Genomic DNA, 13,876 nt, shown 5'->3' with positions numbered 1-13,876 from the left:
TAAAAATTCCTTCCCGCAGGCGAGTCGACACGCCATTCCCAGGACGCCCTGTGGGAAAGGAACCAGTGTCGATGCAGCGAAAAAGCAAGGCACGGGGGACACGGCTAAATCACAAACTTCCGTGACTCGTTAGGTCAACTGGGGCAACGCGACTGAACGAAATGTGCTATTCACCTTTTAGATACATCATCATCCTGTAGAGTACCTTCCTTAAGAGAGAAAAAAAAACCCTACAAAGGAATCTTTCCTTTCAAATCTCAAATCCTTCCCTTCTCCTTCCACTACCACTTGTAATTTTTATCCTTACCTACCTACCTACCTACCTACCTACCTACCTACCTACCTACCTCCCTCCCTCCCTCCCTCCCTCCCTCCCTCCCTCTACCATCTACCGCTCCCTTCTTCCTCCCATTCCACGTCACCCCTATCCCTATCCCCCCTCTTCCTCCTCCATACTCCTCCTCCTCCTAATCTTTTGCGCAGTGCAGCTCCCCCGCGTGTTCTTTTGGCCGCCACCGACTGAACGCTCAGTGGGAAACGTCACGAAATTACCTGCTTTATCACCGCAAATAAAAAAGCACACAAAGCCATACACAAACACTTGCACGCACACGCATACGCCAAGCAATGTCTATCTCTACGACGCGAAAAAGAGTAGAAAGGGGAAGGAGAAGGAGCAGAGGAAGACTGGAGAAACGGGGCGGGTGGTAGATGACAAAATTAGGAGAATCAGAGAAAGTGGAAAGAGATGAGGTTGAAAAAAAAAACCAGATAGAAGGAAATAGGGCTGGGGGGGGGGCACATGAGGGGGGCGGAGGGAGAAAGAAAAAATACGAGTTATACAGATAAGGTATAGCGAGATAAGACACATCGTGAGAGAAACCGAAAGGAATTCGCCCTACTCTCTCAGCCTGAGCCTCTAGGATAGCGAAGGGGGGAGGAAGGGATGGGTGCCATTCCGTGCCGCAAAATGCCATGTCGTGTGCACGACCAATAAGCAGCGTCACGTCATTCTGTCCACAGGCGCTTGCATGCACTTGAATGCATGACACTGCGCCTATTCTTCACGCCGCTGTCAAGAGGGTTGCTCTCCCTTCCGTGTGCAAGTGTACATAACTGAAAGTTTATTTGTACATCTATCCATACGTGAACACCACCGTTGCGTGTATAACCTGTCCACTATGTACGTATACAAATTAATACCTAAACATGTATGCAAGAGGATATACATTACCTTAAGAAATTACTATGCTCGATAGTATACCATTACCTATCCGCACTCGGGTACCTATATACTTTTATTTAGCCGTGTAGCTGTACATGTACTCGTGGAGGTTACCTAAGCGCACGAGTAAGTGTCCCAGTGTCCAATTCTGTACACGTGTATCTTATTGTAAATTTGTACGTCTGTGTTTGCACTTGTACACGATGTACCCGAACCGCCTTCAGCCACCATGGGCGCGACCCTCACCTGATCTTGGGCGGCCGCGGGTGGCCGTTGTTGTCCCAGCCAGGCGACGCGGCGTCGGCGACGGAGGCCGCGCCGGCGAAGTCGTCCTCGCTGTGGCACTCGGACGCCTCCGAGCCTTCCTCCGTGAGCCGCCTCTTGAATGGCATCTCCTCCTCGTGATCGTAGAGCCGTGACCGTGCCACGGCTGGCGGACGAGAGACCGCGCTAGCTCCCGCCCGAGGACAGCCTGCGCCCGGCCGCTTCGCAATCCCCGCACGCGAATCGAAACGAACACAGAACGCCACGCCACGCGACCGCTCTCCTCCGGATAAACGAGAAACTGGCTTAGGCTAAGACGCGCCGACAGACGAGACACGGAGCGAGCTAGCCAAACGCCAGGGCCTCCAGGGATGCTCCTGCTGCGGGCCGGGCGGACGAGGGAGAGCACGGCCAACACACGCCGCGGCAGTTGAGGGACAAGTGTTTTCGAAGCGGCGTTTCCGCTCTCCGACGCCGAAATAAGCACAGGTGTTCGAAACAAGTCACATCTGTCTGAGTGTATGTACATCTCTACTGTATGTGTGTGTGTACGTGTGCGCGCGTGGGTGTGTGCATGAACGCATCTGCATGTACATGTGCAAGTATACCTTAAGCACTGAGTATGTATGTGTATGTGCGTACGTACCTATGAATGCACACACTTATGTATGGATGTGTGTGTATTCATTTATGTATCTAGTGTATGTACATGTGCATAATTATGACTTTTTGACACGGACAAGTTTGAGACAAACGTTTACATCGCAAAAGGATGAGCTCACCCAAGTTATCCAACCCCCAGAGTACGAGTATGAGTGCGTGCAAGTGTGTGTGAATAAGAATAAGGTGCGAGGGTGCAAGTGGCCGGGTATGATTGTGAGAACGTGTGTTACATTCCTCCTTTTATCCCCCCCTTAATTATTCCCTCCGCCAAGACAGGTAAGGGGGAGATGGAGGGAGGGAGGAGGAGGGAGCAGGGGGAGGGGGAGGGGGAAGAAGAGGAGGAGCAGGGGGGAGGAGGAGGAGGAAGAAGGGTAGAAGAAGGAGAAGGGAGAGAAGGGAGGGAAGAGGGAGCTGAGAAGAAAGCACATCAAAAAGGACACGGAACACTGCAAAGCGCCGGCCTTGTTTCCTTATGCGTAATAATATACCAAGATCCAAACAAGATGGGATGTCCTATATTGACTGCTTCCCTGCATTCCTGCTGTAACGCCACCGGCCTATACAATGCCTACTTGCCTGTCTGAGTGCCCACCTACCTGCTCAAACAACTGCCTACAGTGTGTATTTGTCTGTTCCGGTCTACCTGCCTATAAAGTGTTTCCCCGCCTGCCCATAGGATGTCTACCTAAATGCCCACCCCTTTGCCTACCCACCTATCTAAGGATATATTTGTAGGATAAGATTCTATTCATTATTTATGTATATCAGGGGTGTCAGGCACAGGATAGAGAGAGAGAGAGAGAGAGAGAGAGAGAGAGAGAGAGAGAGAGAGAGAGAGAGAGAGAGAGAGGGGGGGGGGGGGGTGTAACAAACCAACTGGCTCCATTCTTTATCGCAATGCCGCAGAGAACCGTCCCTCAGCACAACCTGGTTAGAATAGCAAAACAGCCGCTGTCATGTCACGACAGGACACGTGACTCACCGATCCAAGTGTACAAGTCGAGGGCGATCGTGACTGACACGACAATGTCACACTCACCCGTGCACCGTCTCACTCACCCATCTACCGTATTCTCCCGCCTTACACCAGGGGGACCAAGGCTTACCTGAAAAAACAAAAGAGAAAGGACGGTTAGCTTGACAATTTACAATTAGAGAAATCCTATAAACACCTTTTACAATAACCAATAGACAGTCACATATCTAGACGCGATTCGTATAAAAAAAAAAACCTTAGACAACAGGGCACAGCGGGAACATGTGATGTGGACGAAAACACTTGCGTTCATAAATAATATAAAAAAAAAAAAAAAAAAAAAAAAATACATATGTACATGAAATGAACACAAGTGGCTCCACGAGAAAAAAATACGTGGGAGAGTTGGGAAAGGGGGGTGGGGGTAGACAGGCAGACGGGGAGTAGGTGAAGAGGGAGAACGAAAGAAAGGGAGGGAGGGGGAGGGAGAGAGTGAGAGCGACTATTGTTTGTAGGTCTGCAGGTGTGTGTATTATGTATATCTCTGTTTCTATATGATATATGATATATGATATATAATATATATAAAATATATACATGCGTGTGTGTTTGTATGTATGTATGTATGTATGTAAGTATATATGTATATATGTATATGTATATATGTATATGTATATATGTATATGTGTATATGTATATATGTATATGTATATATGTATGTATGTATATGTATGTATATGTACGTGTATATATATATGTGTACACATATGTATACACACATATAAGTGAGAGAGAGAGAGAGAGAGAGAGAGAGAGAGAGAGAGAGAGAGAGAGAGAGAGAGAGAGAGAGAGAGAGAGAGAGAGAGAGAGACTAAAAGCGTAGCATATACGGCAACTCAGTTACCTCAGTAAATAATACAGAACCCCCGAGTTGAGGTGCGTGTCAGAATGCCCTACTAAAGTCTCCCTCCCTTCAGCTCTACCCCCCCCCCTCTCTCTCTCTCTCTCTCTCACTCTCCCTCCATCCAGCTCTATCCCCCCCCCCGCCCTATCCCTCAAGCTCTACCCCCTCCCTATCCCCCCTCCAGCCCCAAGGTTCTGGCTGCCGGCCCACACAATCTATTCTTTAATCGATGTAAAACTATACCACTTACGAACTCAGGGGGCGAGTATAGGTGTGAGAGGGGAGGGGGGGAAGCGGGGAAAGGGAGGGGAAGAAGGGAGAGGGGCCAAGCGACAAAGAAATTCAACCTTCTCTTTCCTTTTCACACAATTCCCCAATGAAGCATTGAACAAAACGTAAATAACACGTAAAACTCTCACAGTTCAAAGTTTAGTCACTAAATATTATCAATAATACTAATAATAATATCACTATTATTGTTTATTCATCATTATCATCAATATTAGTTATTAATTTTCATAACATTATAAGTACTACTATCAATAATAATAATGATGTAACAACAAATAATAGTTACCAATAAACCTACGAATACATGTCTATAAATTTGTACATTACATATGAAATTAACACCATGTACAAAAAGGACCACCCATAAAATGCTCATCAACTCCATAGTTTTCCGAAGACCGCCCACCAATGATATTAATGAATGGCGAGTGGTAACCACCGCTCATAATACGCTTCCCGCTAACAATCACTGATGCAATTATGTTTTTTTCTACAACGCATACTGGTGATGAAACGCATTCAGAACGTGTATTAACATAATGAAGACAAGGCTCCCACTGACAATTTGTGGCATAATTAATGACAGTGGCCTGGCCTCTCGCTTATCGCCCGCCGGGTACACTAGCGCTGCAACAAGGCTCAATACTGCACTTGCAACTCGGAGCAGCCAGTTACAGGGCACACAAGGTGTGAAGTTGCAATACGTTGGCAGTAGTAATATGGTACGATATACGACATGAACTGATAATGTTTGGATATGTAAAGTATGTGCGCGCGAGTAATGACTAAAAAAAATAATAAATAAATAAAAAAATAATAATAATCACGCAGAATCGAAAAAGCCAAAACACTAAGACCCCATTTGCATCACCTGACACCCCTCTCCCCCCCCCCCCCCCCCCCCCCCCCCCTTCAGGTCACCTCACTTCCACCAGCCTTCCCCCTTTCCTCATTTTATTCCTTTAATAACCCTAACCAGCCCTTAAAACCCTCCCCCCTCCCCCATTTCCTTTCAAATGACCTGACGCGCACCCCCCCCCCCCCCCTCTTAATCCCGACACGCACGCGATAGGCAGGATATACGAACAGACTAAAATATACACCATTGGATGTAGGATTCAAGTTTAAAAAAAGGATAAAACAGTAAATTACGATTACAGTGTCTTCATAAATAATAAAAGAATAAATAAAAGTCAACGGAAGCAACAGTAATGATATTGATATTGACTAGAGGAGCGCAGGATGATATAAACACGCAAGTAATTTCTGTAATTGCGATAAAAATATAACCTTAAATACGAAAAAAAAAAATCTAATTCAAAACGAAAATCCCATTTCCAAAACTGGCAAAAGTCAGCAAGACAAACCCCTTATATATATATAAACATTATTTTTTAGAAGCCCAGCCATTCCTTTTCGAAAACCAATAATAACGCAAACCCGCTCACACACACACAAAGTAATAATAAGACACGTTAAATAATAGAACTTCCTCTTGCAACACTACCAAAAATCCAATATATTCTCCAACAAGAAAAACAAAAACAAATATTCACGGAATCAGTGTCAGTAATTTATATAATATCTAACAATTATGGCTCATGGTGATTGGGAATGGTTTACAAAAATTAAATATACTCGCCATTTGAGACGGTATTAATCATTACTACTATAATGATGGTAACAACACGAACTAAAATACATACGGTAATCAAGATAATCATTAACGATGGTAAAAATAATGATAAACGGACAAACAAGATTACGGAAGTACTAACAAAAATACTAATAATGGCGGAAATAATAATAATAATAATAATAATAATAATAATAAACTATAATTAGAATCATAATAATCATAAAATAATAATAATAATAACCATAAAATGATAATCATAAAATAATAATCATAATAAAATAATAATAATATTGACATTATTCCTATGACTACAACAACTATAATAATGATAATAATATTAATAATAAAATTATATAGTCTTATTGTTGATACTATAATCTTCATTATATTACTTACTTTTATTATTATTATCATCATTAGTAGTAACAGTAATAATAATAATAATAATAATAATAATAATAATAATAATAATAATAATAATAATAAATAATAATAATAATAACAATAACAACAATAGTAACAATAATAGTAACAATAACAACAATAGTAAGAGTAATAATGAAAATAATAATAACACTAATAATATTAGAAATAAATAAAAAACACCACCACCACCACAGCCGACGACGATGATAAATTAAGAGAATACTAACAACCACCACAAAGTAACGAATGAGAATAGCAATGAACACAAGCTTGTGTAAACTGTATTCTACAACAACAACAACAACAACAAGTCAAATAACAGCAACACATGAGGCCACAGCAAATATATTCGGGACCATGCACCGCCAACAAAAAGTGGCTGTATGCCTTTGCCCTGCATGGCATACACACACAAGCATAGATCAAGGCACAAGTGTTCTTTGTATTTGACGCTGCGGCTGTTGTTGTTATCATTATCCTGGTTCCTATCGTTATTATCGCTGTTATCGAGACATGCGGAAGATGGAGGAGGAAGAGGAGGGGAAAAAAGAAGAAGAGAGGAGTAAGAGAGGAAAGGACAAAGAAGATGAGAGGGAAGGACAAGAAAGAGAACGAGGACGAGGAGAGGGGAGGACTAGAGGAGCGCAGGATGAGGATGATAATGAGGAAGATGAGGAAGTGAGAAGGAAAATGGGGAAGATATGAGGAAAGGAGGAGGAATAAAAAGAGGGGGAAGCAGCTTCGGCCAAGCGGTGGCCGAGGGTGAGTGGCAGCGAGGGGAAAAGGGGAATTCACATCCTGGGCAATTGTACTACAGGCGATAGAGGGGGTGGGGGGGGGGGGGGTAGCGTTAAGGGGAGGGAGCGAAGGAGGGAAGGAAGGAGGAGGGATAACCAAGCTTAGTATCCGCAGTGGGCGGAGCTTCCTTGTCTGACCCCCTTCCCCATCCGACCCTCCACTAGCTCCTCCACACCTCCCCACCAGGCACATAACACCCCCTCGAGTGCAAAGGTAGGTGAAGGTAGGTAGGTAGGTGGGGAAGATGGGTAGGGGTCTGTGGGGAGGGGAGGAACGTGTGGGTGGAACAGAGAAGAGAGGAAGGGGGGGGGCAGGGAAGCAGGTGGTGGAGAGGGAAGGGGAGGAGGGGGAGGATAGGAAGGGGCGAAGAGGGAGATGAGGGGAGGAGGGGGAGGGGGAGGAGGGGAGGGAGGGGAGTGAGAAGAGGGAGAGAAGGGGGAGGCGGCCGGGACAGCGTACGCGCAGGGTGGAGCGCCACAGCAAGTACGTGGCGGATCCCCAACACAACACACTCCTCCCTCGCTCACCGCCCCAAAGCACGTCGGCGTCGGCACTCATGTTTTGTAAGGATTCCGCGCCGAGGTGAGTGCACCAGCGGCCGGGGACGCCGGCGGGGACGGCGAGGGACGGCAGGAGAGCTTCACACACACTGTTTACACCACGAAAGGGACGCGGTGCCACCAGCTGACGAGCCGGCCACGTCGCCGCCGCCGCAGCCCGGCCAAACCCCGCCGCCCGCACTCTCACCAAAAACATGTCGTACGTCTGAACAGATAAGCCTCACGTGCCTGCCTACATAACAGTGAAAACAGTGCCAGCACAAGGTTCCTACATGATAGCACGGGACAAGCGAACAATAAGGAAGCGAAGCGACAACAGCAAAACCCCAAGCCGGCGAGGCGAGAGTTGGGGAACGCTGGCTGGCTGGCAGCGAGTGTTGGCCAAGCCGCTGCCGGGTTGTGGCAGCAATGATGGCGGCGGCGGCCGTGGGCACCGCTTCTGAGGACCAGAAGGACGAAAACAGAAAGGCTAGCCTCTCCCTAAAGTAAAAAAAAGCAGCAGTGGCAGTACATGGGTGCGGTGGCAGTGGAGGTGGTGGTGCTAGTGTGGTAGTGGCGATGGCGGTTACCTGTTAGCCATGCTGCCGTTGAGCGCAAACTCCCGCATCACCTGTGCGTCCTGCTCTGTCAATCAATACGGGGACGCGGCGCTGCCACACGCACGACAACGTCCGCAGTGCACAAGCCGCTGGTATCTCGCACCACCGCCGCTGGTATCCTCCACGTAGGACACGGCGGGTCACAAAAGTCCTATGGGGAGGTGCAGCATCCAGTGGTGGTGGGCGGGGACACACTAGCGGCCACCGTGGGTTCGCAGAGCGTCATCGTACCGCTGCCACGTGCACCGCCATAACGCTAGTCACACTGCTGCCGCCGCTCCACACCTCCCGGCGAAACAATAGTCACGGCGCCGCGCGCAACTACCCACTACAGCACTACCAACATCAATGTTCCTTTCTCCCTCCCTCTCCTTCCTTCTCACATACCCTGTACACGCAAAAGTCTTCAGATAGCCCTTATTATCAGAGGCCGCAATACTAGCCAATGTCTGATAGGAAGACTCGCTTTATCTATAACGGCCCGACCCGACGTAGCAGCGTTACTGCCGGGGGAACTCCCTCTCTACTGGCTGGCTACAACCGCTACCGAATAAGCCATTAGACGCTTCAAAAGAGACCAACGAAATCCACTATGACCTACATCAACGCTGATAGAAGATCACGCAAAGAAAACAAATTGAATATGAAAAGATTTCTTTTCTTTCTTTGCCTTTTCTTTTGTCACGTGGGAGCTGGTGATGGGAGGAGGGGATGGGGGGGGGGGGGTCGTATACCACCAACGGTTGTCGATTTAGAGGGAGGAGAGAGAACTAGAGAAAGAGGGGGGTGAGATAACATATCTATCTATCTCTCTATCTATCTAGATGGATGGATAGAGAGAGCTAGAGAGGAAATGAGAACGGGGAGGGAAGGGGAGAGAGAGAGAGAGAGAGAGAGAGAGAGAGAGAGAGAGAGAGAGAGAGAGAGAGAGAGAGAGAGAGAGAGAGAGAGAGAGAGAGAGAGAGAGAGAGAGAGAGAGAGAGAGAAACTAGAGCGCGAGAGCAGTGTGCGGGGCAGCGCAGGGACAGGATTACCCAGAATGTACCCGCAATTATGAAGGCAAAAATAGTGTGTGAATCGGGTCGGATAATCCCATGAATAATCCCCTCATTGCGACGATAAGCGCCGGTCCACGCTGCTTGGTCGTCGCAGGATTACACACTCATTCTTATTCTCTCTCTCTCTCTCTCCTTTGCTCTCTCTCTCTCTCTCTCTCTCTCACCCAATATTCTCCCTCTCTTCCTCCCCATTCATTCTCTCTCTCCCCCTAACTCCCCCCATTCTCTTCCTCCCTCCCTCCCCTCTCTCTCACACTCACTCACTCTCCCTCCCTCTCTCTCTCTCCCTCTTCATCCTCATTTCGCCTGTGATCTCCCGCGAATGATAACAGGGATACTTCTAGTGTACGGGAACGCCGCCCAGCTTATTATAAAATTGCCAATCACCATGAACACATGTTTCTCTCTCCCTCCCTCCAATACAAGGTTCAACACATCGATCTTCAAAAATCGATCCACAAACAGCAAAATCCGAGATTTCAAACAAACGCGGATGCAGACACACGCACACCGACTTTCATCGAAAGCCGAGGTGTAAATTTATAAATGTAAATATTACAGACAGACACACACACAGACACAGACACACACCCACACCCACACCCACACACGTATGTATGTATGTGTGCATGGTATGTATATTATATATATATATATATATAATTATGCATTTTCAATCAAGCCTTGCGAAATAATAGTTAGGGATGCGTTAAAATCAATACAACGAAAACAAAAGAGAAATAGGTCAACATGCGAAAAAGACAAAATTCAAATTTGAACCACTTCCGAGAACAATCGCCACCCACCATAACCGTCACAAACACAAACCACGCGAGATAATACAACCCCCTCCCCCCTCCCCAACAGCCAACCTCACCTGACCCCCCTCCCCCTACTCCCATCTAAAACACAAGCATTACCCTCCCCCCCCCCCCGCTCATCCCTCCATCAAGATCAACACCCTAGCAACCCGCACACAGTCCACACCCACCCACACACACACAAACACCATGTCTGCCAACCCCCCCAACCCCCCAAGTCCCACCTCCTCAATTACAAAACCGATCGTTAATACACAAACACCTTAGTAACAATAACATTGCCTGTTTTTTTCCTCCATTCCCAGCTACCGCGATCTATATCTTCCTATAATTGGCCACCGCAGTGTGTTAGCTGCCTAATGCACCCAAACTCACTCCTTCCTCCTCGCATGCTAGAGAGCTCGCTCGCTCACTCACTCACTCGTACTGCCTACTCACCCAGCGCCTCCTTCCTTCCATTCCTGACTACTCACACTTCCTCCCTCCAGGAAAAGTTCCATCCCTCCCTGATAATTCAGTCGCTCCCTCACAAACTCACCCCCCCTTCCTCCCTCGCAAACCATTCCCTCCCTCCCTCCCTCCCTTCCCCCCTGGTAATCCTGCTCCCGGGCAAACTCTCCCTGACAAAGTAGCGGCGCGGCGCGCGCGGGCCCGACACAGCGCGTCCGCCGCCATTGGCTGAAGGCTCTGTAACATCTGCGGCCCGTGATAAGGGGACAAGGCAATATCGACATGGCACTTCATCGCACCGGAATGCTAAGGAGATAAAAGAGAGAGATGAATACTGTAATGGAGGGGGGGTTGCTTGAAAATGCGTCAGGTTATTTCCTCGACATTTCCCAGTCGTCATTTCCGCCTGCGTGCGTGCGACGCGGCAGGCAGGTGAGGCGGTGTCGTGCGCCCGGAACGTGTGACTGAAGCCTTACTCGCAGGCCTCTCGCACGCCGGTTGGCTGCGGCCGCCTTCCTCTTTCTTTATGTCTCGTTCCCGCTCATCCTTCCATCTGTTGTCCTTGCCATCCCTTCCTCCTTCCTCCTTTCTATCCCTCAATATTCCCGCTTTTCCTTCCTTCCATTCATCTCTCCTTTCCATACCTGCATCCACCCATCCACCCGTCTTCCTATCCCTCTATCTTCCTACTTTTCTATCCCTTCATCCTTCCATCCCTCGATCTTTCCGCCGTCTATCCCTTCTCTCCTTGCATCCTCCTATCCCTGCTTCTGCTTCTGCTCCAGCTCCAGAGCCGCTCCTCGCAGGATAAATCTCCAGACGCCGGAGCCGGTGACTTTTCTATTCTGGTCCTTGTGAGGAATCATTATTGCTTCCTCTCATCGTTCTTTTTCGTTTCCCCAAATTTCTTGCTGCTCTGTATTTCCATTTTCATTCCAGTCCTTCCTCATTTCTCTGGCATATTATTGTATTTCCGTTTCTCCCTTTTCTCCCCTCCTTAAATTGTATGAGAGTGGATGGTATTCCCTTGTTCGTAAGCTGCCAGCATACATGTGCATAATGCACATGACCAGATACTCGCTTCCCCTCTCTAGCTCCCCTCTCCATCCTCCCTTTCCATTCGCCAGTGTCCCATCACAGACAGGCACGCGAACTGACACAGACATACGCACACGTACAGGCACACGCACACACTACACCTTGAGGAACAGAGGAAACCACGACTATCTCTTAATTAAATTTGCCCAGTCTCCTCTCCTTCACTAACTCCCAGAAAAGACGAGTTAATTCAAGGAGAACTTTTGCCTCTCTCGCTCTCTCCCTCTCTCTCTCTTTCGCTCTCTCCACTCTACAATTCTTTAGCCAACTTTATAATGCCGCGAGGATCCGCGGGTGTACTAGGATGTAATGCCGGAGGGGCGGGAGGAAGGGGGGAGAGGGAGGAAGAGAGGAAAAGAGATAGATAGGTAGATAGATAGATAGATAGATAGATAGATATGAGAAAGAGAGAGAGAGAGAGAGAGAGAGAGAGAGAGAGAGAGAGAGAGAGAGAGAGAGAGAGAGAGAGAGAGAGAGAGAGAGAGAGGGGGGAGGGAGGGGGAGGGGGAGGGGGAGGGGGGGGGGGAGGGGGAGGGGGAGGGGGAGGGGGAGAGGGAGAGGGAGAGGGAGAGAGAGAGAGAGAGAGAGAGAGAGAGAGAGAGAGAGAGACGGCCACCACCATATCATTAATATTCATATTCATATTCTTCATCTGAATCATTATTCATACTAAAATTAACAACTCTCTCTACTCCAATCACATAACCCATCTCCCTCCCCCCTTCCATTCATTTCCTCCCTCCCTCCCTCCCTTCCTCCCCTCCCTGCTGCTCCTCGCTTCCCTCCCCATCCTCCCTCCTCCACATATCTCCCCTCCCTTCCCCATCACAGCCTCATCAGAAGACAGGAGACAATTACCACTTTTCCTGCGCTCAACAATCGCACGGCAAAAGTTGTTCGACGGAAGACAAAGAGGAAAAAAGGAGGAGGAAGAAAAAGGAGAAAGAGGAGGGCGGCGAATAAGAACCAGAGGAAGACAAACAATGGCAAGAGGAAGAGGAGGGAAAGCAAAGGAAGAAAATTGGGAAGAGAGGAGAGGGGAAAGAGGAGGGAGGGAGGGAGGAGGAAAGGGGAAAGAGGAGGGAGGGAGGGAGGAGGAAAGGGGAAAGAGGAGGGAGGGAGGAGGAAAGAGGAAAGAGGAGGGAGGGAGGAAGGAGGGAAGGGGAAAGAGGAGGGAGGAAGGGAGGAGGGAAGGGGAAAGAGGAGGGAGGAAGGGAGGAGGGATGGGGAAAGAGGAGGGAGGGAGGGAGGAGGAAAGGGGAAAAAGGAGGGAGGGAGGGAGGAGGAAAGGGGAAAGAGGAGGGAGGGAGGAGGAAAGGGGAAAGAGGAGGAGGGAGGGAAGAAGAAAGGGGAAAGAGGAGGAGGGAGGGAGGAAGAAAGGGGAAAGAGGAGGAGGGAGGGAGGAAGAAAGGGGAAAGAGGAGGAGGCAGGAGGAAAGGGGGAAGAGGAAGAGAGGTACGAATGGGTGGCGAGTCAGGAAATCACAAGGAAATAGACGTAGTAATACGGAAAGTCGAAAACTAGTTGAGAAGAGGGAGAGGGAAGGGAGAGTAGGAAACCAGAGGGAGAGGGAGGAGAGGGAAGAGAAGAAGAGAAGAGAAGGGAAGAGAAGAAGAGAAGAGAAGAGAAGAGAAGGGAGAGAGCGAGCGAGAGGGAGGAGAGGGAAGAAGAAGAAGAGAAGAGAAGAGAAGGGAGAGAGCGAGCGAGAGGGAGGAGAGGGAAGAAGAAGAGAAGAAGAGAAGAGAAGAGAAGAGAAGGGAGAGAGCGAGCGAGCGAGAGAGAGGAGAGAAAGAGGAAGTGAAAAAATGGAGACCAGAAGCAATATCATTTGAAGACCCCTCCCCCCCTCCGCCTCCCAACCCACATAAAAATAATTACAGTAATTAAACATGTTAAGAGAGTAATCCACTAAACCCGGTTATAAATAGGAACAGAACCGAGCGAGCGAAACACACGCAGGCATAACCAAACGAAGAAGGGAAAGGGATCCGACGTCACTTTTTCTTTTACGCTGTCATTTCTTAATTCCAGATTTTCACACCAATTTAATAGAAATTGGTTAACTTTTTACCTTCAGAAATAATAGTCTTTATTTTCCCCTTTT

At 48.1% G+C, this 13,876-nt stretch overlaps 1 protein-coding gene across 13 annotated transcripts in view; it reads right to left on the bottom strand.

Moving 5' to 3' along the window:
* The window catches only part of LOC125038780 (heterogeneous nuclear ribonucleoprotein L-like), a 190,208-nt gene that overhangs the window by 50,071 nt on the left and 126,261 nt on the right, over positions 1–13,876 (bottom strand). The window contains exons 1-2 of one of the 13 annotated variants that reach the window (XM_047632390.1): positions 8,258–8,273; positions 3,212–3,258 (exon numbers count right to left, since the gene is read on the bottom strand). The exons of 6 other annotated variants lie outside the window; for them this stretch is intronic. Coding sequence is in view for 4 of the 7 variants with exons in the window: in XM_047632384.1 (XP_047488340.1) it covers positions 3,212–3,258; positions 7,835–7,942 (155 nt within the window). In the remaining 3 variants the exon portion in view is untranslated. Of the gene's footprint in view, positions 1–1,471; positions 1,937–3,134; positions 3,156–3,211; positions 3,259–7,713; positions 7,958–8,018; positions 8,148–8,257; positions 8,274–8,315; positions 8,605–13,876 lie in introns of those variants that run through there. 6 more of the 13 variants (XM_047632384.1, XM_047632386.1, XM_047632387.1 and 3 more) reach the window with 6 other exon arrangements.

The sequence above is a fragment of the Penaeus chinensis genome, chromosome 25 (assembly GCF_019202785.1).
Source record: "Penaeus chinensis breed Huanghai No. 1 chromosome 25, ASM1920278v2, whole genome shotgun sequence".
Classification (NCBI taxonomy): Eukaryota; Metazoa; Arthropoda; class Malacostraca; order Decapoda; family Penaeidae; genus Penaeus; species Penaeus chinensis.
This window is presented reverse-complemented; position numbering and strand designations above follow the sequence as displayed.